This window comes from Hippoglossus hippoglossus, chromosome 1 (assembly GCF_009819705.1).
Source record: "Hippoglossus hippoglossus isolate fHipHip1 chromosome 1, fHipHip1.pri, whole genome shotgun sequence".
Classification (NCBI taxonomy): domain Eukaryota; kingdom Metazoa; phylum Chordata; class Actinopteri; order Pleuronectiformes; family Pleuronectidae; genus Hippoglossus; species Hippoglossus hippoglossus.
In genome coordinates this window covers 7,500,144-7,526,187 of record NC_047151.1, presented here as the reverse complement: position 1 = coordinate 7,526,187, position 26,044 = coordinate 7,500,144, and the positions used below count along the sequence as shown (strand labels likewise).

Here is a 26,044-nt window from a genome sequence, read left to right as displayed (position 1 = left end):
CAACATAGATCCCTTGTTTAGTAATATGTAGTGTTCATTTTACATTATGGATATTTTATAAATGTTGTGTATGATTGCCTAGTTTGACCTTTTATGATTCTGTGGTAGCATCAGTCATCATCTTTGGTGTGGTCTGCAAGGGCAGCAGCATCTCAATCGCTGACAGGAAGAGGCTGGATAGACTGAGTAGGAGGGCCAGCTCCCGTAACCCAGTGGAGGTGGTGGGACAGAGGAGAATGAAGGCAAAGCTGTCATCTCTAATGCACACTGAGTCCCACTCCCTGAGGGACACCATCACATTACTGGGCAGCTCTTTCAGCGACAGACCGGTCCTCCCAAAGTGTTTGAAGGAGGGGTTTTGCAGTTCCTTCCTTCCTGCAGCTGTAGCCCCGTACAACCCGATCTGCTCCCAGTATACCACACGCACCAATTTCTGGCCTGCACTTTAGACTCATGTTTCACCTTTTAACTGTGCAATCCGTTTCGCTGTACATATTTTCACACTGTACATATTCTATTTACACTGCATATATTATCTATATTCCATATCTTTTTTTGTACTTCCTTGCATTTATAAGCATTGCATGTTTACCTCTTATTACTTTACCGATGTCTATATTGGGGCCGTGCTGTACCACTGCTACTCTCCCCATTGTGGGACTAATAAATAATGATTGTATCTAATCTTGTACATTTTTTTATTGATGATTAAAAAAGAGACCAAGGAGTAGCTCGTGAAATTATGGAAAACCATGGGGGGAAAAAGCATCACTTTTGATCAATAACGCGGTGGGAAAACAAAAAGAAACGACAGATGGCACTCTTGGCTCTCCGTACACATCGACTCAGCAGCTCCGCCAGCTGGACACAAGGGGGAACAGCAGCCTGACACAGTGTGTGACGGCAGAGACCGCTGCCAGCGCCCCTCTGGATGCAGCTAGCGTGGCTGAGCACCGGCACCGGGCTGCTTCCTCCATCACCCACAACTGTGTGTAGCAGTGTGTTTTAATGTTGTTATCGCAGAGAGGACCGCAGGAGAACCGCACCGGACATCACACTCTGTACCCGGGGTTTTAACAGCCGCTGCAGGCAAACCCCCGAGCTGCGTGTCCACCAGGAGGGAACTACCACCCAGTGTCCACTGGACCTGCACCATCGCTCCTTCAGCGGAGACCGAGGAGGACACCCAGTACCACCAGCCCTGCACCAGCAGCTAGCAGCAGGCTAACGTGGCTGGTTGACGTTAGCTAAGTTGGCTACGTGAGGAACTTTGCTGGCAGAGCCTCCGCCATGAACTCAGGATACCAGCCGTGTTTCAACCCGGTTGTTCTGCTCAAAGTCCCGGTTTAGTCGCTGTAACGTTATTCGCCGCGTGGAGAAGCCGGTCCATGAGATAAACCTGGAGGAATAATGCGTGTTGGAGTTGCCAAAGTTAGCCGACATGTAGCTAGCGAGCGGGGCTAGCTGTTTAACGTGACTCACTGGCCGTGGATGAATGCAGTGTAACATCGGGTGTTGTCTGGATGTCTGTCGCCTCTTCACAGGCGACGACTCGTTCATGACCGGAGACAAACCCAGTCCACTGTCTCCTCTGAGGCAAGGGAAACGAGGACAACGTTGTTTTATGTGAACAGAAGAGCACAGTGACAGCATGATGGGATCCCTGAAGGCTCTGCAGGAGTGGTGTCGGATACAGTGTGAGAACTACAACGATGTGGAAGTAAAGGACATGTCCACGTCCTTCAGGGACGGTTTGGCATTTTGTGCCATAATCCACCGCTTCAGACCAGATCTGATGTAAGTAGCCTGAAGTCAGACCATGTAACACCGAAGCCCACTAACCTGAAATCAGTTCACAGGCGTTTTAACACTGTAATGAACTGGTTGTGGATATATAGCAGCTGGCTCCAGTCAAAGGTTGACAGCCTTCACACTGTTTTCTGTAGTAAAATACAGAAATTATTACTATGATCATCTATTCAGGGTAATAATAATAATAATAATAATGCATAAATATAACACAACTGACTCATCTGCGCTATAGATTATTCTGTGTTTGTCTGAGATTATGTAAAGCACCTGCCTAAAACATTATAGTTTTGATGATTGATATTGATAGAGTTGTTTATAGTTTTAAATATGTTAATCTGATATTAAAGTACGAATGCTTACACATGAAAATGTCCAATCCGTGTTAAATTAGTCGACGCTGTACATGTTGATAATGTTATTTAATCGTAGACATAATCACCAGTAGAAATATTTAGATTCAGTATTGCAGAGTGAGTGAGAGGTCAGTGTGCTGTAATTAACCCAGGCTGACAAGTCGTACCCTGTCTGTAACAACACGCCCCTCCTCTCTGCATTTTACACCTACACACACACACACACACACACACACACTGTACAGAAGCCACCACAGAACACAACAGCAGTGTCAGTGTGTTTTCAAAGGGCTCATTTTAGGGATGAGGAAGTGATGACTGGTACAGACCAAAACGAACTGTAAATGACATACTAACTTATTGACCTACAGCTGATAGCTCATCTAAAGTTCGTAGGTGAGTTCGACCAGCCTTTGCTGTGTCCTGATAGACACAGGAATTCCATCTCCCAGATAAGATGGGCCATCATGTGCCTTGTTAAAATATGTCTGTAGACCTTTTTGTACTAATTTGATTAGAAACATCTCCAGTATTTGCAGTGGGACAGAACACACACACTGACTCTGACATTCATGTGGATCTCTCTAGAAAAGCACCAGTTCTGTGTAGCATAGCGTGGCCCTGTGTTTCTCAGTGGGTAGAGCCGCCTGTTGACAGCATCCGGATTAGTAGTTTGAGTCAGACTGAAACAACTCTTTGACCCTTGCTGTTGTAGGAGAACTGTGTTAAACCACTCAGTACATGACATGTTGTGTCCCTGCTCTGTCCTGGAGGGAAAATGTGGTCTGATGGGAGGGTTTTAGACAATGAGCGTCTTGCTCGCGCTGTTCACCTCACAGGTGGGGCAGACTTTTGTGGACAATTTGGAATCATGCTTGGATAGGAGCAGAGTAAACATTAAACGTGGAGCAGTCTCTTAAGTACAAGTCAGTGAAGTGGAATATATCTACGTACACGTCGCAGCAGTAAAGCTCCAAGTACAACAACGGAGAAATCCTCAACACCCAACTTTTGAGCGCCGCCTCTCCAATTTGTGTCCCAGCATGCCTCCCTGTCCAGCCCTCAGTGCTCTGATCCAGACAGACAGTCCGTCAGGCTAATCTGTGGCTGAGACCTCGGCCTGTCAAACTGGATTTAACTCTAATGCTGGGCCAGGCCAACATAGAGCCACCCTGCACCGAGCGGGATTTCATCCAAACACATCCATGGGCCCAGAGGAGAGACGTTAGCGCGGCAAATGGCCTTATCTGATTTTTCTACTGTCACTCAGCCAACTGGAGAGGGAGTAGATCCGACTTCGATAAACCATTCAAGTCTAGTCATTAACCAAACTCCATGGGACAGTGTATTTAAAGTCAGTTGTGTTCATGTAGAGCTCCTGATTAAACTCCATCTTGCGGTTTAGCACTGGTCGTTTAGTCTCTACCACTTCTCTAGGGAAACTATAGATTATTATGTATTTATAAGCTTCATGTTTGACTGTCACAGCATCACTGAATCTCAATCCTGTTTGCTCCAGCACAAATTTACCACCTGACTGAACCAAATGTAGCAGATACACTGGTTCACTCAGGTTTTGATCATGTGGATATTAAAGGACTGTCACACAGTGCACAGACACACAGACACACCGCTCAATAGAAGTCCTCTCTCCGAAAATAAACCTAGAAGCGAGACTCTTGAGTCCCAGTGGATTAGGTTTGCAGTGCAGATCACACACATCACTCCGCCATCGGCTGGCACTGTCTGCCCTGTGAGTCTCAAAAAACGTTGAACTTCCAGGGACAGTTTTGGCAGTGTTTGTTTTTAGGTTGCTGTACCTCCGTCTGGTTATATTGGCAGACATGACACAGTGGACTTGTTTTGACATGATCTTGATATTAGATCTGCTGCTCAGTGGGTTTGTGACCATGGGAACTAGATTATAGAGAACAGAGGTCACTTTGTGCGGCTCCAACACGGAGCTCATTCATAGGGTTTTGCCTTGTTGAAAGTTCCACATGGTCTCCACAAGCTCACACTGGGGTCGCCATGTTTTATATATTTTTTTCCACCCCACTGTTGTCGTACTGCGAGACACTTAAATCAACATGAATTTACTTAGACACAACCGCACTTTCATCCCAGAAACACCTCAGACATTTTCCAGTTTTACTGCAGGATGTTTACTGGGGAGAGCTCTGGCTTTAGTTCCATCGCTCCGGGCTTTTCAAAGCAGAACCTTGTAATTATCAGCCCCATCACTCCTGTTCGCGCCAGCACTTCTTTCCTTTTGTCCTGGCAGTTGTTTATATCAGGAATCATTTATTGTGTGGTGTGGGACCAGTTGTTTCTAGGAGCTGGGAAGCCATACCGCTCACCATTTCTTCCTGTCACGCTGTCAAGCCAATAATAGCTTTTTGATGGTTCATAGCATAAGAGGAAATAGGCCAGCAAGCTAAATGCAGTACTGTCCTGGATCAACATGGACAGTCACGTCTTTATGATCCTCTATTCTGTCCTTGGCCTCAGAGCAGATACCACAAGTTCAGTTGTTGCAGGCTGTATATCTGTACCAAATGTTAATTTGAACTTTAACATCTACTCTCTTTTGTCATTCCAGAGACTTTGGTTTGCTGTCTAAAGAGAACGTCTACGACAACAACCGACTGGTGAGTCAGTTTACAGCTGTATGTTTTGAGCTTCGAACGATGCTCTATAATCATGTGTTGGTGGTAATGTCACTGTGGTGTGTTTAATCACCTGAGGCCCAACTATTATCTGTCACTTAGCTTAAGGCGTTGGATTTGTTTCTGCGTGTGCTGCACTCTTCCATAACATTATAACGTTCAATGATTTCATTCAGTCATGGTGGGTGTGACCTCAGTGTATTCGAATGTGTGGAGAAAAGTTTCACTTAATCCTGATGAGGCCAAAGAGGGATGAAACCAGAGGATTCAGCCTCCAAAAAAGGGAAAAATAATCAAATCCTTGACTAAGCCTGTTGAGACCACGTAGGGAAAGATTTAAAGCGTAAGAGTGCTTTATTTGCACTAAGTAATTTTGCAAGTAGAATGAATCCAAGGTTTTTTTAAATCATACTTTCCGTGTTGGCTTTTTTTCCACATCATCTGTAAGCCAACAGAATATTGAGGGATGAAATGGGAGTCTCCTCATTTTCAGTATGAGCAGAGCTTTGGCAGCTCTCTGCTGCTGTTTACATTATTTTTATCCAGCAGCTCTCAGGGAAAGTGAGGCCACTGGTGGTAGCAGCAGAAATACACTCCTGGTATGCTGGCTGTAAAGTACTGACTCCATAAGGCCTAAGCCCTAGAAGGTAATCCACGACGGGTAATGTAGAGAGCATGCGAAGCTTCTAGGTCAGATTGTACTACGTAATTGCCAGATGTGAGCTTCTTGAATTTGTTCACAGTTGACTCTCCATGGATTACTTTTCTTATAGACGTTTTAATACAGGAGATCATGGTACACTGAATACACCCTGTTCATGTGAGACTGCTGTCAAAGGTCGATCTCTTAGTGTCAGTAGTGATGACTTGCACTGAATTGCATTATGCAGTAAAAGTCCATCCATTATCTATACCGCTTATCCTCGCCCATCACGAGGCTTGAGCCCCCCTATCATGTATATTATGTATATATGTATACATATTATGTATATTAAGAATAGCATGAATAAAATAATTAATACGCGCAGCTACTCATTTAAGAAAAGTATCGATCCTTATGTGTTGATCCCTGTTGATAATCTGGCGGTGGTTACAAACAAATCAACGTTTAAACTGTTGTGGGTTAGAGACGTCAGCTGAGTCGGTGTGTGAGTGTCTGCGTGTCAGTAGAAGAGAGAGAGAAGAGAGCAAGAGGAGTCAGGTTGGACTGAATGATTGAATTAATATATATAATTTAATAATGTACACTGTAGCACGGTTGTAATGATGTCTCTGTAAAGGCAGATCGTAGAGACTTTGTTAATTTTTTAATATATTTAACTAAAATATTTTGCCCTCTGAAATAAAGTTCCATGCCCAATGTACTGTTAACTACCTGAGCTGCATGAAGGCGGGTTAGCTCAGTCTGGAAGGAGCATTACTCATCATCATCATCATTGAGTCGTCATCCGAACAACAACACTTACCTAATTTTCTTTTAAAAGAATCTTGATTTGAACTGAAGTAGGTTCATGTGAGCTATTGGCATCTTCAGCAAGAGCAGCAGTGTGTTTTGTTTTGGTCTGTGGTCAGTAAATAGGTCTCGATAGTGGATACGGAATATGTGTATTAGTCTAGAGGTTTCAATAGTTTTCAGTAAATTGCAGTAAAACTAAGAATAGAGAAGCATCTAATCTGTAAAGCAGGTATTATGTGTACAAAACTGTTTCTTTACATGTTGACCATTTGTTGCCTTTTTTGAGTTACGTCAGTGTTGTGTAACTGCCATAAGTATTGTGTTATGTAACCTAACCCGCTCTCTCAGGTCTTCAATGGAATGTCTTTATCAGAGTGATGGTTAGCCTCAAAGAACAAACCAAAATAACATAGCGAGCAAATGACTGATGTTTTGGCAGCAGAGTTAGACTATTCAGGGCAACAAGTATCTGCTGGTTAGTGGGCTTTGGTTAGCGTGTTGGTCTGTTGCACACATGCACGCAACAAAGATTATTCTGCCCTCAGTTTCTATATGTTTACATGAAGACAAATAAGCAGACTTTTGTAAATACCAAGATTTAAGGTTTAATTTGATGAAAACAAATTTACAGTAATGTAACTGTACCTTGTGTTATTCGATAGCCTCATTACAAGGAATAATGATAAAAGCAAAACCTTCAGTGATGCATACAGTTTCAGTTTCATCTGCTAATGTGTCTGCCTCCCCAGTACAATGAAGGTAAATGGACTTTCTGTTTATGCAGCTTGAAGCAATGTGAAATTCTATATGAAAAAGTCATGGTAATGCACAGAGTCCACTGTCACTATTTTTCCTGTGTGATTACTTCATACCAAAGAATTGGTCCTGATGGAGATCAGGCCAAGTATGACTATCAGCTGAAATCTTAATGAGTTATCCAGTGGTTCACCTGGTTAGAGTGAAGAGATATCATCATGATCAGATCCCTGACCTTGACTGTATTTAAATTATTTGCATTCATGTAAACTCACTGATTAAAATGGTAAATGGTCTGTGTTCATATAACTCTCTGTGTGCAGCACTTCCTATGTGCAGCACTTTCTCTTTAACACATCACTCACACATAGAATCACCAACCTTCCTGTTAATGGAAACCCCCCTGTACATCCTGGGCCACAATCGCCTATGCCTATAGTGTTTCAGTCTCTTTCTCATCTCCTGACTAAACTACTTCTCCTATTAACTCCCTTCTTTCCCCTTTTCTCTGTCTTCTCCACATTGTAGGCATTTGAAGTGGCCGAGACACAGCTGGGGATTCCAGCCCTGTTGGACCCAGAGGACATGGTGTCCATGAAAGTGCCTGACCGGCTCAGTATCATTACCTATGTCTCCCAGTATTACAACTTCTTCAACAACAAATCTCAAGGTTGGTTTGCTTAATTCAGCTGGATTTGATTTGTAGCGATATGAGCTCCATAAAATACATTTGATATCTGGATTTGAATCCTGTTATTCAATCCCCATTCTGTACAGATATATGCATTAAATGAAGACAGGGATATTACAATTTACAAAAAGGATTTTACTGTATTCCTCATTTAACTTCAGAGCCTTGTAAACAATCCACTCTTGGCACATCTGGAGATGGCGCCACTTAACTTGTGGGTGTGACAACAGCTTACTTTTTTTGTTGTTGTCATTAACTGATTTCCTCTACATCCTCTCTTGCAGCAAACCCACCTTGCATGAAGAGGCCGAGTTCTGTCGGTTATAATGAGCCGGCCCAGAAAAGACCTTTGACCCCTTTGGAAGACAAAGTGGTTGAGTCTGAGGTAAGAACGACACTTTGCACGGGGAGAGGGCAAAGTAACGACCAGTAATTCCCCTTGTGCATGTGTTGACTTCTCTCTAAATTTCTAAGACTTAGTAGACTTTGGGCCACACTTAACTCTACACAGTAAGCCCTGCATGATGACAGTATGGAGCTGCCTGTTGGTAAGCTGTAAGTAATGTTTTGTTTACAGTGTCCTGAAGTACAGTGAAGCCTCACATTGTTTTGTTGCATATTGCTGTGTATGTGAAGCCTTGGAATATCTAAGTGTAATTCTGCATGTGCTATTCTGGGGGTATTAACGCATCAGATCTGGACAATACAAATCCCATCCCAGTACAACAATGTACAATATCCACATACGTATTTTATAAGTACTACTTCCTCTTGTGGGCTTTGTGTTGCACAGCAGGGGAAAACCAAAGCGACAGAGGTAGAGTCATTCTATAAAGATAGCCTGTATCCTGTCTCTCTTCTCTTTCGCATGCCTTCAACTTCTTACCTCCATCCCCACACTCCAATGTACTGCCACCCTCCTCCACCTCAGCCTCCACCCCTCCCGACCCCAGTTCAGATGGAAATCCATTCCACTCCCTCCTCTTCCTGTTCTTCTTCCTCCTCACATCTGATCCCCCCTCCACTCTCTGATCCCGAGCCTAGGCAGTAGGATGGGGGTTGGGGGGTGGGCTAGGAGGTGAAAGCTAAACTGTTAGGTCAGTCTTTTAAAAAAACAAACATATCTTATATTTTACATAAAAGACTAACCATTGCAATATCCTAACACTGTGTGCCAAGTTTTTGAATATGCTGCTTCTAACCCCTTTACATTATTTACTTAACCCCCAAAAAACAGATATATCATCCCTGAATATCAGTTATATCCTAAACGTGTGACTCGCAGGGCCACTAACCCCAGCTGTTTGGATTTTATTTACTAATAAACACTTAAATACATCATGGTAAACATTTTTGAGTTGATCAGAGATTGTGTTTTAAAATGAAAACTGAAATGCAGTAGCAAAGCACGTGAAACAACGAGCAGTAGATGTTGCAGTAACCACGCAGACGTAGTTAGCTTAACACAATGATCGAAAATCCGCATCCTCAAATCCTGACTCCGTGTTTGATCTCCCCCTCCCCCCTCCCCCATTACTCTCCATCTTCCCCCCCCTCCCCTGATGTCTCCACCCCGTCCCCTCTCTGCGAAACAACGTCCCTGTAACTTGCACTAGCCGAGCCAGCCCTCGCAGACGGGTGGAGAAGCGGTCCAGCGCAGCTCGCTCAGCAGCACCTGCGCTGCCTGCCAGAAACACGTCCACCTGGTGCAGAGGTTTCTGGTGGACGGCAAGCTCTACCATCGCAACTGCTTCAGGTGAATCCATCAGCTACAGTAACTGTGTGTTACATGGACTGAGTGAAATAGGCTCTAGAGTAGAGCTGTTGCAATATCCAGATATTGGCAATTAATTATTGATATTGGTGTAATAATGAGCATTTAATAATGCCATGTAAATGAATCATAATCTAAATCAATGAATCTCAATAGTACTTTCTATCATGACAATATAGTCATCATTGATTCTTTTGTTCATTATAGTTGTGAAAATCTGATATCGTGACAGCACTACTCTGGAGGTCTAATGTATTTCTAAAAATGCTGTAATGCTCTTTTCATTTTCCTAAATCCTTAGTCAGGTAATAACTGTCCCTCTTTGTGACCTGTTGAAGATCTTACTTTCTTCCTGTGTCGTTGTTGTCTCAGGTGCACAGAGTGTCACAGCACTCTCCTTCCTGGATCTTACAAATTGGTGAGCGACGCTGGATCGTTGGTCTGTACACATCACCTCGCAAGACAAGCTTTAGCCAACCAGAATGGCCGACCGGACATCAGTAAGAAACCAGTGGTGGTTCCGTCTTCCAGGATTGGTCGCAGCACGACTCCTCACACCTCGCCCTCTGTGAGAGACCAGGCTAAGACTCCATCCCCAGTAGGCCGAACAAATGATACTGACATGCCTACCAGTGTCCCTGCCAGTATCACTCCTGTTACAACAAATAAAACAGATGTTTTGGAAAAAGCAAAAGACATAGAAGATAGTGGAGCGATAGAGGAGACACCACGTTCCTCTTCTCCCCCCAACCCTTTTGACGAGAGCGATGAAGAGGAGGACGAGGGAGAGAAAGAGGAGGACGAGGGAGAGAAAGAGGAGGAGACTCAAACACCGGTCAAATATATAACCAACGGAGACGTTCCTTCTACGCCTGTCAGTAATAATGAAGGTGTCAGTCGGCCGGTTCCAGCGCCGCGCAGAGTTACTGAACCCACTCCTCCTCCTCGTCCTGCCCCTCGGGTTCGACTACCCCGTACGACAGACGGCCTTGCAGTTGGTGTGTGCTCGTAGCAAAGCAATAACTTTTCTAAAGTTATATACAATTTGATACTAATCCTCGCCTTTTATCTGAAATCACAGGGGAACGTCTGAAGCCTCCAACTCCTCCCAAACCTCGAGAGAGATCCCAGTCTCCCGGAAGGTAGATCAATTTCTTTGAAAGTCCTCCTCCTGTCCATTGCCACCATTTCACATACATGACTCATATCTTGTTACAGCATGTATGAGAGTTGTCTGCTCATCCATGCCTCTGTTTGGCTGTTTTGTTGTCTTCCCCTCTGTGACCCCTCCATCCCTATCTGTGTATCTTCACTGTCCAGCCTGTCCAGTGGCACCCATAAACCTAAAGACCCACCTTGGCTGGCCCTCGTCCAATCAGAATCCAAGAAGAAGAAAGCCCCTCCCCCTCCCCCTGCCGGATTGGCAACACCTCCCAATGCAGGCTCTCTGTCCTCTCTCAAAGGGGATGGCTCCAGACCCAGCACACCGCCTCCGCCACCGCCCGCCAACCCATTTGACGATGATGACGATGAAAATAACGAGGCAGAGGAAGAAGAGGGGGGTGAAGGAGGTGCGATTCCACCCACAGTGGTGGCGAGTCACCCGTGGTACAGCATCTCTCATGCGGCTGACTCAACAGGTGCCGACACTCCCCCTAGTGGAGGGAGTTCATCGCGCTCTGCCAGCCCCGGGAGTGCAAAGAGCAAGAAACGTCGTCCAGCACCACGGGCGCCGCAGCCCCCTGCTGGTAACCAAGGTCTGTTTGATCAGAACCGCAAACATAAAACTCTTAAGATTTTATTCAAACTCTCACTGAAATAATTTTGTTCTTAGCAGAGATGGGAATACTTTCAAGTATAAAATGACCCTGCAATTTAAAATGGTGACATTTCAGAGCAGATGACATGGAATAATGACTTGTATTTGCAGTTTGCTAATGAAACGAAAAATATCCTCTATCCCAAATCTAGACGTTAATTGTTCTTTGCTCTTTGCTCTTTTCTCCATCCTGTCTCCATTTCAATCTACGACTTTGATTCCTGTTTTATTTCTGCATTCTTTGCTCTCATTTTTTTACTGAATCTTCTTCCCTCTTCAGTTCTTTCTCAATCTCAGCCTTCCTCTTGCTCTCCCTCTCCAGCTCTCAGCATAGAGAGTCTGTCCTCGGGCTCAGACCACAGCCCCTCCCAGCCACCTTTGGGTGGCAGTGCCAGCAGGGACCAGGAACACACCTTCACCAAAAGTATCTCAGAGCCTTCCATTTGCTCACCATGCGACCCCTCTGACTTGCCTTCCTCCTCCACAAACGAACACCTGCTTCATCCCTCCCCCAGCCCGTACCCTTCTCCTATGCTTTCAAACGCCAGCTCAGCTCCAGCCACCCCACAGACCAGTCGCAGTACGGGGACCAAAGGGGCTGGAGCCCCTCCACCACGACCCTCAACGACCCCCAGCCCACTGGCCTCCGGAGCCACACAGTCACACAGCAAGGTAATAGGATCACCTCCAAATAAAGGTATATTAATCAAAATACTTTGCACCTACTATAAATCCAACTGTGTGTTTCTCCTCTCATTTTAGCGGATTTGTAAAGAGAACCCGTTCAATAGGAAAGCTTCTCCCTCGCCTGCTAAGTCTAAAACCAAACCACCAAAAGGCTCACGTCCTGCAAGACCCCCGGCCCCTGGTCACGGCTTCCCACTCATCAAACGCAAAGTACAAAAACTAAAGACAGAATCTAGACAGCATCTTGTTTGTGTAACACTCATTCATACATATTCAGATTTTAGTGTAGAAATAAAATGCATAAAATAGAAAGTTCTGCATCAAAAACAGAAGAAGTAAATGGTCGGTCTCATTCAAACATCCCTCCAGGTGCAGACAGATCAGTTTATCCCAGTGGAGGACATCCACGGAGAGATGAGTCAGCTGGAGAAACAGCTGGATGAGCTGGAGCAGAGGGGAGTGGAGCTGGAGAAGAAGCTGAGAGACAACCCCAACGGTATCACATCGCTTTTAAGAGAGTTCTTTGACTCCCCTTATGCTGTGTCACAGACATTTTCACTACATTTAGTATTGAAAAATTACTGAAAATCAAAAAAGCCAAGATTCCTGAACTTTTAAATAATAATAATGAAAATATAAGACATTGTGTTTCTGTTCCTTTGCTGTGATTACAGATGAGGATGAGGAGTGCCTGTTGGTGGACTGGTTCACTCTGATCCATGAGAAACACCTTTTAGTCCGACGAGAAGCGGAGCTGGTCTACACGTAAGTTTCAGGCTGCAGAGAGAGGCCGATGAGGAACCTTTTTTACCTGACCCCAAATCTTTCTTTAAAATATGGCAATACATGCAAATTTTAATTGATTACTTCACATCATCAGTCACTTAAATTACCAATAACTTCTTGATTAATGAGTAAGATGGGATTCAGTGGTTCTAATTAATTGTGTTCAGACATTTTCCTGGAGGAAATATGATCATGTAGAGCATTAAACCCATATCGTTACATCTAAGACACGCCCATAGCTGCCTGTAGTTCCTCCCTCATAGGATATTGACAGGTCCGAACCACTGTGGTTTGGCCAAAAGGAAATAGCTTAGAGCTGGGCAAGATGGATTCTTGCTTCGCAGAAATCCAGAAATCTAAGGATAAATGATATTGAAATATGAAGAGAAATTTTTAATTTAGTCATATGCTTATTACATTGTACAATATACATTTTTGGCGTTGTTTCTGTTATTCTTTACCTTGCAGAAAGCAGGTTGAAAGTAGTATATTGGAAGATACGAGTTTCTAACAGAGTTTGTATGTTGTGTGCAGGGCCAAGCAGCAGAACCTGGAGGAGAGGCAGGCTGATGTGGAGTATGAGCTGAGGTGTCTTCTCAACAAACCAGGTATGTTTGGCCTCATCATGTGAAGAGTGCTACATGGATAACCAGATTCATTACCTGTGTGTTAATTGTGATGCACAGCAAATAACACACTTCTCTCCAAACGAAGAACCACTATTTTCTTATATCTGCACCAAAAGAATACCTAAAATTAAAGTGTTTCAACATCTGTTCACTAAATCCTAACATACTTCAGAGCACCCCCCCCCCCCCCCCCCCCAATAGTTCATGTAACATACACTGCATACACTACTCAACAGCATGCTGTCTGTTGAGGACTTGCATTTATATTTACTTATGTTACTGTTGCTTCATTAATTCACAAATGATCTAAATACCCACAACATGCTAGAGCACTCTTAGTTATCTTTGTTCAGGGCACTCACATTCAGTGTGTAGTAGGCCACAAATAATCCATCAACTTCCCTTTGTTTCTCAGAGAAAGACTGGACTGGGGAGGACAAGAGCCGGGAGCAGGAGCTAATGTCTGAGCTGGTCACCATCATTGAACAGCGCAACCAAATCGTCAACAACATGGACCAGGACAGGCAGAGGTGATTAATAACTGCTGGTTACTCTGACCCAGGATTTACAGAATGTTGATGTTTGCAGCTACCAGTGATTTAACAGTTGCTCTGTCACAGGGAGGAAGAGGAGGACAAACTAATGGAGGCCATGCTGAAGAAGAAAGGTAGGAATACGTTTTTTTCATTTGTATCAGATGAAAGATAATACAGACGAAGGCGGTCGCTGACTAAAACACGTAAATGTTGCATCTCACTCCTTTTTGTCCTCCCTCCCTTACTTATGTGAGTTTTAATCAGGTTTATTTTCTTATTTTCCTCCTCATCAGACTTTCACAAGGAACCCGACAGCAAGCAACAGCAGCCCCACAAGAAAAAAGGGGCAAAGTTCAAACCCATTAAGGTTCTGAAGCGGCTGAGCCATAAAGGAGAACCAGGCAATAGCCACAGCCCTCGCAAGGAGAAGAGCTGAACAGCGGAGTACAAAGTTCTCACCCTACCCTCCAAGAGGACATAAGGAAAATAAAACAGGCCAAGAAGAAGAGATGACGTGTCCTTTAATAACCGTGTTATTTTATTAATGACTTTTAAGTGCAACTCAGAACTCACTCCCTGCTCATCTTACTTGCTCCTCTTACTTGATGCTTCTCCAAAAACGTCTCACCAGTGACGATTGTCTGTTGCCTTTGTGTTAAAACAGACAGTATGAAAAACTCAAGTGCTTTAAGAGCTGACACGAGCGTGTGTTAAGCTCTCTGACCTTTCAAGCTAGTGAAGTTTCTAAATGGCGGTGATGACTTGTATGTTACCGCATCACTTTTCCTGCATTGCACAGCAGCTCTGAGACCTCGGATGAAGTCAGTGGGATGTGATTTTATCTCTGTTACTCATGAGTTTTTAATGTTTTTAATTTTTTTAATCTCATCTTAATTGCTCATGTTCATTACACGTCTCCTCTTTTGTTTAGTTTTTTCCAATCTTATTCAAGAGTGTGGTCTTTCAGTTTAGGAGCAGGCCTTATTAATTTCACATTCAACTTTTGTAATGCTTTCACTCAGTACCTTGTGCTTGCACTCAAATTACCCAGTGCTGAGATTTGCTGTGCTTGTGCTTAAAACGGTATGCTTGCACTCTTGCACTTTCCAGCTCTTCTCCTCGGGCTGCTTCACCTAAAACATCTGCTTTGAGATGTTGTTAAAATGAACAAATTAAATGATCCCGCCCCTCATTATAGATGTGTTGGCTTTACTTGTTTGAGAGTCCCATTCGGGTGGTCTCTGTTGATGCGCTTGAAGAGAAAAAGACGACAGCCTCGTAGAGCAGGAGTCCAGCGGATCCCTTGGTGAACATGGAGCGGCAAAATCAATTTCATTATGGGAAAACTGTTGCTAGCAACTATAAAAATATATGAGACACCGCCCTGTTTCTTTTTCCCCTCCAGTATGTTATGGGAAAAAGTGACCTCAACAGAGAAGCAGTGTGAAGCTGGAGCACAGGATATTTGAGTGCAAGCTCACAGTTTGAGCACAAGCAGAGCGAATCTAAGCACAAGTAGGGGCTATTGGAGTGAAGGGAAAGCATCACAAAATCTGAACGTGAAATCAATAAGTCCTGCTCTCAAACTGAAAGACCACGCTTTTGAATTAAAATAAAAAATATCCTCTGCTCCAGTAGATGTATGAGAGATCTAAGAAGGTTTTATGTCGTGTCTGGTTTCAGCCTGTGGTACTAGTGAAAGGAAATTTTGCATCTTCTATCCTTGATCTTCATTAGTAATACCTTAGCTCTTCTAGCTGCTATAGTATGGTTGTTTGTAGTTTCTTTGTTTTTAGCTCCTTCAGTGATGTCGTCATGTGTGTAAATGCACATCATGCAACACATGGATGAATTGAGACACACTTTAATGAATGTTTGCGATGGGAAACTAAACTGGGATTAAAAAGTCTGACGGATTTGGACAATGCAAGTTGTAGAGGACAGCTTTATAGTAAGTATGATATATCTGACAGTTGTATTAATATGGAAGGTCACACATGCAATAATGAATATTAGAGAAGGCAGATACTTGGCTTTTAAAAACTCTAGAAAACAGATTTCACCATTGGGGGGGAAAACCAGAATATGCAATCATTAATTTATATTTTACGATGCCTTTCTGTGTTTCTGTGTTTTTGCCTTAAAAGTGGATAAGACAAGTTGTTTGAATACTTACATTTTGTACGGGTGCCATGTATTTGATTAGCTTCATTGTTGCAACTCATGTAAATGCCCGTATTGTTTACTGCTTTCTGTCCCTGTTTTGTCGTTTAGATTGTCTGTCTGTCTGTCCTCCATTTTAAATGGTTGATCTCTAGTATGACTATCTCTGCTTTGAGCCTGTCTTCATCTACAGCTGAAACCAAGTCCTTCTGCAGCTCTATACATTGTCCTCAAGCAGCAGCAGGATCATTTGAAATACTGACACTGGAAGGCAGAGAAATAAAATAAGTTAATCTAATGTTTGTTTCAAGTGAAGTTCATCCTTGTCTTTGTCGCCACACCTCAGCTGAAGCACAGTAAAGAGCTGTAACCTCTTTGTCATCGCACATCACTCATCCCTTTCAGAATCAACTCGATTCAGGGGTTTGTGTTGACTGATATTGCAGTTTTATTGCTTGCATTTGATTTCAAAGTAATTTTAAGAATAAGAGTGTAGAGTCAGAGGTTGGTCCTCTCTGCTCTCGCCTCCTTCGAGTCCACGTTGTCTGCTCTTTCCATGTGGATGTCTCGGCGGGACTTGTCCAGTATTTTCAGCTCTCTGATTTTCTGGATTAGTGGTGACACAGAGACAGGATTCAGTGCAATTGTATTTCAGAGATAATGAATTCTATTTTCAGTACGCACAGAATCTGAACTTTCTGCAGTGCTATGGATTTGTCCTGCAGTAACTGATATCTATCTCCTCTAAGGAGGTTTTCATCTGCATTTGTTTGTTTGTTAGAATAACGCAAACAACATTTGACATATTTCTATGAAACGTGGTGGAAGGATGTGGTATGGGTCAGGGATCTAGAATATTTTTAAGTTTCTTTAGCATTGCAGGTTTTGGACTATTTTCCCAGGGAATAATTCATGGATCATAATGAAAAAATCAGGCCCATTTAAAGAGCTGATATCTATGAGTGTGTGAAACTTGAATTTAATGGGACTGTTTGGCCTTGGCGGAGGTAAGTACTTTCTGAGAGCTTTCTAATTTTGTCGATATGATTCCGAATAGTTACGAAGTTACAAGAACCTTTCAAAATACAGCACTGCATGACATTATAATATAATATAATCTTGAGTGCAAAAAAATTGCATCTTTACCTGTGATATTTCCGTGTTGATGATATGGATGTACTGCTTCTCCTGACCAAGAGAGGCCATATCTGCCAGAAACTGTCTTCTTTCCTCTATCTCATCCAGAACTACACAAACACAGGCTCATATTAGACTGATGGAAGGGGCAGTGGATTTATTAAGTCAAACTGAATTCAACTTCAACAGACAATCTTATGATGGGATCACACCATCAACATGATGACACTCAGTAGAATTTACTACATTTTTACATGAGCACTCAGTACTTAGTAGAGTCACTCTCACCCTCCTGATACTGGTCTCTCTCCTCCACTTCTGGGGTCCAACATGTTGGAACATTTGGAGATGGGGCAGATGTGGGCTCTTCTTCTCCTGTTGCCATTATATTCTGAAGCCTCCTCTTCTCTTTGTCTAAGTCTCCTGGATTCAGATTGAAAAACAAAATGGACAAAATTAACCAGATGTAGTTCGTGCAAGTGCAATATAGGCCAGTCAAAACACAAATGTGCAGAACCAGTAAACGTACTCGTAGGAGTGGGGCGGAACTTTTCTCTGGAGTAGCTGTTCCCAGAACAGCAAGCTTCTGCGCTGCGTCTCTGAGGTCTGCCTGGCAGGCGTCTCTGGACAGATTTACTGGTTTTAGGCTGAGGGGGAGAAGGTAGCAATTTGGGGTCAGGGGGCAGTGGCAAAGCTGTTCCATCTGTGGAGGGAAAGTAAAAAAAAATAAGTAATGTTTTTTATTGTAGTAATTCAAAATGTAGATACGCAAAATGTGTTTAGGGAGTAGTGCAGCAGGAAAGTAAATGTAATGCTCACTGAGAAAATTCCAATTTTAATGATTTCATTACCTTTACATAGGTGGTAATGTATTCACACTATTCCATTTGCTGGAAGGTTGGTTTTATGTTTGTCTGTTTGAGTTTTTGTTTGTTGGTTTGTTTGTTTGTCAGCAAAATTTCACAAAAACTACTAGACAGATTATCTGGAACACGCTGGATGCTGTGGTATGGGTCCTTGAATTTAAGGAGACAATTGGGCCTTGGCCATTCTAGAGTCCCTATTAATATTAGTAGTAGTAGTAGCAGTATTATTATTATTATACCTTTAATCCACGTGTGATTATGTCGTTTTCATTATCTCATATGCTGAGTGTTGCAATATAGATAAAGTATTAAACACAGTATTGAGCACTTACCACGTTAAAATATTTAAGAATATTTGAAATATCCATACTTGATTATCATACTTGAGTAAAAAACGTTAAAGCTTTAAACTTACTCCTCAGACTTTCATTGATGTGCTTTCTCTGGAGGTTGGTGAGTTTGGACTCCTGCATCATCACTGAGCAAAGGGAATACAGCATGAAGAGGAATACACAACGCAGTAGAGTGGTGAACACTTCAACGTACACACACACACACACACAGTGAGCTCCTCTATCTGTGTACATCCCATTCATACTGAACATGAAGTGCATCATCATCATCATCATCATCATCTCACATCTCAGCATGTCCTGGGTCTGCTTGCTGTACGCGGTGACCCTGGGCTTGTTCCACAGGCCCCTCCCACCTCTGCTGTGTGAGGAGGCCTCCATCTGCAACAGACACACATTACCCACAATGCCCGAGGGGTCGTCGTTTAAAGAATGAACACACCGCTGTTCTCAGTGAAGCTAGCTATGAGCTCTGTGGCTAACAATAGCAGCACAACGTCAGAAGCGTCAGTCATATAGATAAAATAAATATAAACCTGATGACATAAGATCTATAAGTGGACACAACATAGGAAGAACTCACTGAAACACGTGGTGTTATTTGTTGTTATCTGCGGACCAACTCCGGAGCTCAAACACCAGCGTCTTCTGCGGTGCAACTGAGTGCTGTTGCTATGGCAACCAGCAACCAACAACCTGTTCAGCCAACACAATAATAACGATAATAATAATAAGATCTTCAGATGATTCCTTTTACAAATTTATACTCCTTAGCAATGGCCCACTCTACAAACTGTGTTTCACGGCTGTGTTTTTATTTTATATTCACATTCACTTGATATTGTTTGCAAAGATGGAGGCGCAGTGATAACATATGAACACTAGATGACGCCCAAGAAGGATTTATAATAAAACTTTATTTTTATAGCGCTTATCTTACCAAGGTTCAAAGTGCTTTACAAAAAACACTGGAATAAAATGACATAGATAAAAACGAGACCAAATAAAAATAAGAAAGATGACATAAGAAAATATTAAAACCAGTTAAAACCAGGCATTTAAAAAAGTTTGGTTCATATGCAATGATTCAAAAATAGGTGCCTACAAGTCTAATCTCACATTATAGTTGATATGACACTTCACCAGTTACTACCATGGATGTATTGTAACATCATTGATATTAAATAACATCTATTGTTACTCCTGATAATGAAAAAGAATAGTTTTTCACATATACCATGAAAGTGGACTAGAATGGACTATCATCACAGGAGTGTGTTAGTCTAATGCTATCAGATGAACTAGACAAATAAAGTGTTTCATCTAAACTGTAATGTTTTCCTTTAATTTGCTGTGTCAAGGGTCTAATTCCACCACAGGTGTCATTACAAAAAATCCACATCATATCACTACACCAAAAAGAAACGTTAGAGAAGTAAATTATATTTGTTAAAATAAATTACTGTATGGAAATGAGGTGATTAAAACAAGTATAAGTAGTTGTTTAATATACTGAGAAGCTGCTCACATTAAACTGGGAATGGTGCTGAAATGTTAAAGTAGCCTCAATCGTTTGCCTGTTTTATCTCAGTTTTTAAAATGATTCATATTATGTATTAATGGTTAATTGCCATGTCATAAATATTACATCATACGTTTAATAAAAAATTGTTTATCATTATTATATCATAAATATTTTTGAGATATTTCTTTGACCACTTACAATTCCTAATAAATTGCATAAGACTATATACAACGCATATATATATATATATTTTTCTTCTTTTAAAAAAACCTTTTGTCATAAAAAACTGTTTACACACAGAAATTCTCCTCTGGCAAAAGAAAAAACGGACATTGGATGAATTTGTGCTTTAGACCATAAGGAAGCTCTAATGTGAAGGTCTCCAGCAGCAGCAGCAGCAGCAGCAGCAGCTCTAAGAAGCTGCTACAGTGACAGAGCGTGTTTATCAGCGCTGGGTGAGTCATCGGGGGTGAGCAGCAGTCAGAGGTCTATTATCTGTGAGAAGACAGCAGCCTGCCTCTGCCCCGCGTCAACAGATAAACAGCAGCCAGAATATAATCACCTTTCACACACAGGTCTTCTTAGAAGCTGCAACGGGAAGACAGGAACTGATCTGTGTTGGCATGTGCATGTGAAGCATATTCAAACTATCAGCAGGAATGGATCAATAAATAAGTCTCCAAACCAGAATCCTGAAACGTATTAAAAGCTGGTGTTAGTTCATGAGAGATGTCTGCACCTCTACTTATTTGTTTGTGTTATGTCTTTAAGCAGCTCTTTAATAATGAACAATCATCTCTGATCAGTGCCTGAACAAACTTTACATCTATTCACATTCATGTTTGTGTTGATGTTCCTCACATCACGTTGGTATAAAGTGTCCACACACTTCAGCTCACATGCTCCAACGCTCTCTCTGTGCAGCCTGTGCCAAAGCATGCAGTCTCAGATAGAGCAGTCATCTGATAATGGCCTGAGCGACCTGTTTACTTGTGAATGAAAAACATTGTGACTGTTCATTTGATATATTCTTATATAATTGTGCAATATTAGAATTCACAATTACTTATGATGTTTGCTTTAATGCTTTTGTATTGTATTGTCTCTGTTTAAGTTTATTTTTGTTTTAAGTCAACGGTTATTTCAAATGTGCTATATAAATTATTATTAGGATTAAATCTCATTATTAAATATTATTAAATCATTGAACTGTATATTTTTTTTATATTAGTTGAATCTTATCATTTACTAAATTACTTTGTAAATCGTTAAAAGCTGGTTCTCAACTCAGTCAATCCACATTTCAGCAAATGTTGAATCTTGTTTACCTCAGAAAGGTTTATTAAGATTCCAGCGAAATGTATTCAGTCAAGAAGTTCAGCACAGATTTTAGCATTTATATTACATTCATCTTCAGGTATTAGACTGTATTATTTCATGTTTCTTCCATTTAAGCACAATATCTCTCTGTGTTTCTCCATGAACACCAACATCGGTGCTCATTGGTTTTTTTTTCTTCAGATTTGCCTATTTGCTCTGAATACCGCAGAACAGGAAGACAGTGAGTTGAGATGAGATAGAAGAGTTGGTTGGTGATGTAAATGAACAATCTTCAGTCATAAAGAGAAGCAACCAGCTGAGAAGCTCACGCTTTACGCTCCACCTCCTTAACTGTCAAAACCTACATGAAAACGAGAGATTTGAAATAAGACTCACAGCTGACAGAGATAGACAAGGCCGAGGAGGGAGAGATATCAGGGGAGGGATGGAGAGAGGGGGAAACAGTTTGTGAGGCCTTTTAGCTCGGAGTGGACTGTGAGTGGGATGAGAGGCCTGAGCTGCAGGCTCTGACTTTCTGTTAGCTGAGGGTCAAGTAGAAAAAGAAAAAGAAAGGAAAAAGGAAAAAGAGTTGTTGTCATATCAAAGTGCTTGATGGCAGTTACACAGGCTGTGCTCCCGTCAATCAGCTCCTTCTCCAGCCTCGCTCACTCCAGCAGCGACAACATGAAAGTAAGTAAGACGTTCGTGTGTACGGGTCCCACACAGGAACATCTGAGTTGATACTGTTCACTTGGTTAAAGAGATGAGAGCAGGAGCCAAAACAATGAATACAAATCAATACCATACATAATATGTTTCTTACCTCAGCCAAGGAGGTTATGTTTTCTGTCTGTGTCAGTTTGTCTGTTGTTTCGTAAGATTTTTAAATGAGTGTGTAATAAGTGTGTTCAATCTGATCTGGTGAAGTTAGATGTTGTTTCGTGAGTTGACTGTTGGGCCTTGTGTTGAAGGTATGTGCTCTACTGGGTGACATTGTAGTTTTATCTCGTGACGGCCATTTCACACATAATTTATTCAATTACAGTTAATAAGTACTTTTCAATTGTCTTAAGCTGTTAAGTTGAACTTGTGATATGAGCTGATAAAAGAGGAAATTGAAAACGTTTAAACCTTGTGAAAAGAATATCTCTTGTATATATTCCCGTGTTTAAACATGTTAGAGGAGAGACTTTGCATTTTTCTGTAGCAACGGGCGTGTTTTTAGTTGTTGTTCGGGGGGGAATTCACTTACAGCTTTTGATTAAATCTAGCTCTTCTTCCGGTCGAGTTTGAATGCACTTGTAAGTTGCTTTGTACAAAAGTGAGCAGTGGTTCCTGCTGTGGCCAACACACTGGCTGCAAAGGAACCCCTTCCTAAAGTGGTGATGATGATGTTGTAATGTGCAAAAATGATTCTGAATATGAGTCTTCAGCAATCTGAGATAGACAAATCAAGACAATCATAAATCCTCCATCTGTGTCTCTATAGACAATGTTTCCTTTGTGGAGAAATTGTAAAGTAGTAACAAATTAGAAATGTGGTACTAGAAGTACTAATAGCTTTAGGGGAAGGATGTCTTCTCATCTGCTTTGGGCAGCAGGAACTATCCCTTGCTATGAACATATGCGAGCATTGTTTTAAGATATATTTGTAGAAATGTGAACCTGTCGTCTGCTCCTCCCTGCAAACATCTAGGTGTGGAAGTCTGAGGGCGGCTCTCTGCCTCTGGACTCTCTCAGTCACAAACCCAGCATCTCCGAGCAGCTGCAGGTCTCCAAGCAGATGACAGAGGAGCTCCTAGACGACGACAGCCGAGCATCTTGGGACATTGAGTTCCTGCTGTCTGACTGGAGCAACCCTTCTCCTGAATTCAACCCTTCTCTGGAAAACTGTGATCAGCGGCTGTTCGACCCACACACGGCCTACCAAGAGGTGGCCCCGTTTAAGGAGCAACCAGGTCAGGAGTGTGTGCAGGTGAACAGCGGCAGCTTCGTGGCAGAGCTCCTGTCCCCTGATCAAACCACAACACACCATCCAGAGCTGTACCACCATTATAGTGAGGCACAAACAGGTCGGACTTCCGCTCCCAGTCTAGCTAACGTAGATCAGTTTGGCTTCCTGCAAGGAGGCAGAGCAAACCACAGTAAGGCCTCATCATGGGACTATAACCCCTACTATTCCCAGCACCACCCGTCCATGGTGACCTTCCCCGACAGCAGGTTTATCTCCTCTCAAGCTGTGACCACTGACCCGCGACACTACAGCTACATGCCCGGCTTCAGCCACAACGCCAACCTTTACTGTGACTACACCCACAGCCAAGCCACTGGTCATCTGCCCCATCAACAGCAACCCCTGCTGGTGGGAGCCCAGCTGCCCCCTGCTGGGGTGGAGGGGAAGCGTGGTCGGAGGGCCACAGGGAAGAAGAGGCCCGCAGTCCACAGCTGTGAATACCCCGGCTGCAGCAAGACCTACACCAAGAGCTCACACCTCAAGGCTCACCTTCGCACGCACACAGGTAAAGCTACAAGAAAATGTGTTTGAACACAAGATAGGATTTAATGCGTTTGTTTGATGGTTACCATTTCTTTTTTTTGTGTATTGATCAGGGGAAAAGCCCTACCAATGTTCATGGGAGGGATGCAGCTGGAAATTTGCCCGCTCTGATGAGCTGACGCGTCACTACCGCAAGCACACGGGCCAGAAACCCTACGAGTGTCTGCTGTGTCAGAGGGCCTTCTCCCGCTCCGACCACCTGGCTCTGCACATGAAGAGACACACTTGAAGCCCACACACACACACACACACACACACACACACACACACACACACACACACACACACACACACACACACACACACACACACACACACACACACGTAAGATGTAAGATATCCTATGCTTACAAACTTCTTCAGATTCATGAAAATAGTTTTGAAAGAAGAGTCATAATTTATGCAGCAAAATTGACATCTGAATATCTGAATGCCACCAGCTCAGCAGGTGCATTAGAGCATGGTCACATACACGCACATGTTTCTGTGGGGAACCTTCGCCTTCTGAGAGCATAGTTGTACTCATCAAGATCCGTAACAAGCAAATCAGTAAACTTCCCCTTTAATGTGACAGCACAGGTTTATTTATAATCAAGTCTAGTTTACATCACTTGAAGTCAGATTTATTACTCAGACATCATCAAGTCAAGAGTAAGACGTTGGGGACCTTTACTGGTGTAATGACTTCCCCGTACTTTAAAGGTCCAGTGTGTAAGATTTAGGTGAAAGGAATCTATTGGCAGAAATTGAATATAAAATAATCCTATTGATGTTTTCAGTAGTGTGTTTCATCTACATTTTACAAACTGTTGTTTTCTTTACCCTAAAATTGGCCTTTCATATTTAAATACTTTATATTTACATCAGGAGCGGGTCCTCTCTACGGAGGGCGCCATATTTTTCACAGTAGCCCAGACTGGACAAACTAAACACCTTTTGAGTTCTTATGACAACTGAAGGCTACCACAGGTTCTCTGTCATGTTTGGAAGGGGAGGGTGAGGTGAGGGGGATTCAGCTGCAACCTGCACCTTCAGCTCCAGATCACCCTGAAACTATAAATCTAATAATAATGCCAACACAAAGACATAGTTCTCACCAGAGCCACGTGGACAAACATTGTATACACTATGGGCACGTACACACCAGCAGACTTAAACACTAACAACATATATAGCAAAATAATATATACGTGACATAGGTTACCATAGTGTATCCAGTAGGAACTCACGGCTCACTCTGCTACCACCACTATGGTAATAATGATTGTAAATGTAAGTATATGATTGTACAGTCCATGTATGGTTGTGTATTTATTGTCATCTAAGTTTGTGTTTTGTCTGTTTCAGGGAATTTTTATTTAAAAAAAACAAGTGTGCTTTTATTTCTTTCTCATTTTCAGATCTGTAAACAATATGCATCTTTCTCAGTTGCCTATTATAATCTAAAAATGAGCAACATATTTATTAACACAATCTTTTATATCAACAGAAGGTATTATATTGTTGTACAATGTTTTTTCTATTCTCAGAGTGCTTTAAAGTGTTTTAAATGTTGTTATTTTGGTATAGTTCCAATAAAGGCCTGTAATGCTTTAAACTGCCTTCGAGCGGAATCCAAATTAATTATAAAATCCTTAAATCTTAAAATATACTGAATAAATCTAAAAATATGCAGTTGCTAAGTGTAATGTCAGCCTTTGGACTTGAGGTGGCAGTCTTCTGTAAAAGGCCCTGGTGCCTGGAGGCAGCTACAGTGTGAGCAGGCAACTGCATCTGCAATGTTTCTAAACTGGGTGAGGATGAGATTAGAATGAGAATCTGTTTATGTAACGCAGTTTTTTCTGATTCATCCTGATTATGTCAGATGATGGAGGCCGTCATCACATTATGGAGCTCCCCATAAACTTAAGACGACACGCTCGCCAACATTGGCAACACGTGTTCATGCACATGCACTTTATATATATATATAAAGTGCATGTCTGTCCACACTATATATATATATAAAGGCTATTTATGGAGCATGTGTTGCAAACGTTTAGATAGTGGTAACAGCTTTTACAGTAATATATTTAGAGTAGCAGGTTTAATGGTTTAATGCTTTTATTTGCTGTATTCTATACTTGGCCCATTGGTATTTTAGGACTGCTTTAGA

General features: G+C 42.3%; 3 protein-coding genes across 9 annotated transcripts; 2 read left to right on the top strand and 1 right to left on the bottom strand.

Moving 5' to 3' along the window:
* The first annotated feature begins 860 nt into the window (after positions 1-860).
* micall1a (MICAL-like 1a) lies at positions 861-16,285 on the top strand. Of its 6 annotated transcripts, XM_034596607.1 has the most exons (17): positions 861-1,797; positions 4,768-4,816; positions 7,575-7,716; positions 8,022-8,122; positions 9,354-9,493; positions 9,884-10,286; positions 10,317-10,509; positions 10,593-10,653; positions 10,832-11,268; positions 11,611-12,002; positions 12,093-12,227; positions 12,387-12,513; positions 12,692-12,782; positions 13,338-13,411; positions 13,848-13,962; positions 14,053-14,099; positions 14,262-16,285. In XM_034596607.1, the coding sequence occupies exons 1-17, from the start codon at positions 1,652-1,654 to the stop codon at positions 14,402-14,404; spliced, it is 2,796 nt and encodes a 931-aa protein (XP_034452498.1). In that variant the 5' UTR covers positions 861-1,651; the 3' UTR covers positions 14,405-16,285. The 6 variants fall into 6 exon arrangements, with proteins under 6 accessions (XP_034452498.1, XP_034452490.1, XP_034452512.1 ...); XM_034596599.1 differs by having other exon boundaries at positions 9,884-10,485; XM_034596621.1 differs by having other exon boundaries at positions 9,884-10,509; positions 10,832-11,259; positions 11,653-12,002.
* c1h22orf23 (chromosome 1 C22orf23 homolog) lies at positions 15,502-19,217 on the bottom strand. Its single transcript, XM_034596695.1, has 7 exons — positions 19,071-19,217; positions 18,775-18,868; positions 18,550-18,612; positions 17,798-17,971; positions 17,557-17,691; positions 17,278-17,378; positions 15,502-16,737 (listed from the first exon to the last, which is right to left on the bottom strand). Exons 2-7 carry the CDS (start codon positions 18,866-18,868, stop codon positions 16,630-16,632), a joined length of 675 nt encoding a protein of 224 aa, XP_034452586.1. The 5' UTR covers positions 19,071-19,217; the 3' UTR covers positions 15,502-16,629.
* Positions 19,218-21,802: 2,585 nt separating this feature from the next.
* klf1 (Kruppel-like factor 1 (erythroid)) lies at positions 21,803-24,697 on the top strand. Of its 2 annotated transcripts, XM_034596660.1 has the most exons (4): positions 21,803-22,022; positions 23,029-23,851; positions 23,943-24,167; positions 24,370-24,697. In XM_034596660.1, the coding sequence occupies exons 1-3, from the start codon at positions 21,945-21,947 to the stop codon at positions 24,116-24,118; spliced, it is 1,077 nt and encodes a 358-aa protein (XP_034452551.1). In that variant the 5' UTR covers positions 21,803-21,944; the 3' UTR covers positions 24,119-24,167; positions 24,370-24,697. The 2 variants fall into 2 exon arrangements, with proteins under 2 accessions (XP_034452551.1, XP_034452559.1); XM_034596668.1 differs by lacking the exon at positions 24,370-24,697 and having other exon boundaries at positions 23,943-24,188.
* The last annotated feature ends 1,347 nt before the right edge of the window (positions 24,698-26,044 follow it).